Here is a 1931-nt window from a genome sequence, read left to right on the forward strand (position 1 = left end):
AGGCTGGAGTACAGTGTTGTGATCTTGGCTCACTGCAACCTCTGCCTCCTGGGTTCAAGTGATTCTCCTGCCTCAGCCTCCCAAGTAGCTGGGACTACAGGTGCCTGCCATCACACCCGGCTACTTTTTGTATTTTTAGTAGAGATGGGATTTCACCATGTTGATCAGGCTGGTCTTGAACTCCTGACTTTAGGTGACCCACAATCACGTGGAGTCTGTGCAAAGCACAGATTGTAATAAGGCAATGGGAGAAGCAGGGAGACCAGCTAGAAGGTAACAGTCGTAGTGTGGGTGAGGTGATAGTGGTCTGGATTGGGGTGGAGGCAGTCTATTAAAGGATTCTCAGTGACTTGTGCTTGAGACTGCCCTGACCCCCTGTGCTGGTGCGTTGAGTGTAGGATTTTCCTGTTGCAGCCTTTGGGTCGGCGGGGAGCTCCTCACCATCCTGTATATATGCCTGATTCATAACTCCTCAGACACACCCTGTGAAAGGCGGCTTCTTTTTTTTTCTTTTTGAGACAGAGTCTCACTCTGTCACTCAGGCTGGAGTACAGTGGTGCAATCTCAGCTCACTGCAATCTCTACCTCCTGGGTTCAAGTGATTCTCCTGCCTCAGCCTCCCAAGTAGCTGGAGTTGTAGGCATCCACCACCATGCCTGGCTAATTGTGGTATCTTCAGTAGAGACGGAGTTTCACCATGTTGGTCAGGCTGGTCTCAAACTCCTTACCTCAAGTGATTAATCTGCCTCAGCCTCCCAAAGTGCTGGGATTATAGCGAGAGCCACTGCAACTGGCATGAAAGGCTTCTGTTTATTACAACCAGCCTACCTGTCTCGTTGAGGACCTAGTCGAAGCCAAAGCAACTTTAAAAGGTTTCCTTCACTGTTAATGCCCAGGGCTGGTCATCTTGGTGCTCTCACGGTGCTCACAGCCTACTGAGCTGGCGTGGCAATGCTTGTAGGAGCTGTCTTCAAGTGTGGCGTGGCGGCTCATGCCTGTAATCCCAGCATTTTGGGAGGCTGAGGTGGGAGGATCACTTGAGCTCGGGAGTTCAAGACCAGTCTGAGCAACATGGTGAAACGCCAACTTACTGTGTATACACACACACACACACACACACACACACACACACACGCCAGGTGTGGTGGCTCATGCCTATAGTCCCAGCTACTCAAGAGGCTGTAATGGATGGATTACTTGAGTCCTGGAGGTCAAGGTTGCAGTGAGCCGTGATTGTGCCATTACACTCCAGCCCAGGTGACAGAGTGAGGTCCTGATGCCAACAAGCATGCCTTGCAGACATAGGACTTGGAACTGAGAAGTCCAGACTGTTGTTCCTGCTTCCAGGCTGAGCCCAAGGGCTGGGGATGGGGAGTCTGTGCTGTGTATGTGGATTCTAACTTGCACTCAGCTTCTCTGGTCTCAAAAAAGAAAAAAGTGCTGACTTACTGGGTCTGTCCTCTGCTCCACTGGAAGCCCTTGAAAGGTTAGAGCCTGATAAGACTGATATAATAACCTACACAATGGGCACTGAAAATCTCTTTGTTCTTGTCCAACCTGCAGGTAACTTACTACTACCCACCAATATGCCAAGTTTAGATGCTCCAGAAGAGAGGCTGAGAAAATTTAAGTACCGAGGCAAAGATGCCTCCGTGAGTATAAAGCACCCATATGCTTCTATCAAGGACCAGTGCAATGTGCATAAAAAATAGAATGGAGAAGCCAGGCGCAGTTGCTCACACTTGCAATCCCAGCACTTTGGGAGGCCAAGTCCGGTGGATCACTTGAGGTCAGGAGTTCAAGACCAGCCTGACCAAACATGGTGAAAGACCATCTCAACTAAAAATACAAAATTAGCCAGGTGTGGTGACGGGTGCCTGTAATCCCAGCTACTTGGGAGGGTGAGGCAGGAGAATAGCTTGAACCCAGGA

The 1931-nt window shown here is 50.0% G+C and overlaps 1 protein-coding gene across 1 annotated transcript in view; it reads left to right on the plus strand.

Annotated features, from left to right (window-relative positions):
- Nucleotides 1–1259: 1259 nt before the first annotated feature.
- The window catches only part of KPNA7 (karyopherin subunit alpha 7), a 34247-nt gene continuing 33575 nt past the window's right edge, over nt 1260–1931 (plus strand). Inside the window, exons 1-2 of the mRNA XM_017533397.2 lie at nt 1260–1347; nt 1564–1652. Coding sequence (XP_017388886.1) covers nt 1587–1652 — 66 coding nt within the window. The 5' untranslated portion in view covers nt 1260–1347; nt 1564–1586. The remainder of the gene's footprint in view (nt 1348–1563; nt 1653–1931) is intronic.

The sequence above is a fragment of the Cebus imitator genome, unplaced genomic scaffold (assembly GCF_001604975.1).
Source record: "Cebus imitator isolate Cc_AM_T3 unplaced genomic scaffold, Cebus_imitator-1.0 Scaffold82, whole genome shotgun sequence".
Taxonomy (NCBI): Eukaryota; Metazoa; Chordata; class Mammalia; order Primates; family Cebidae; genus Cebus; species Cebus imitator.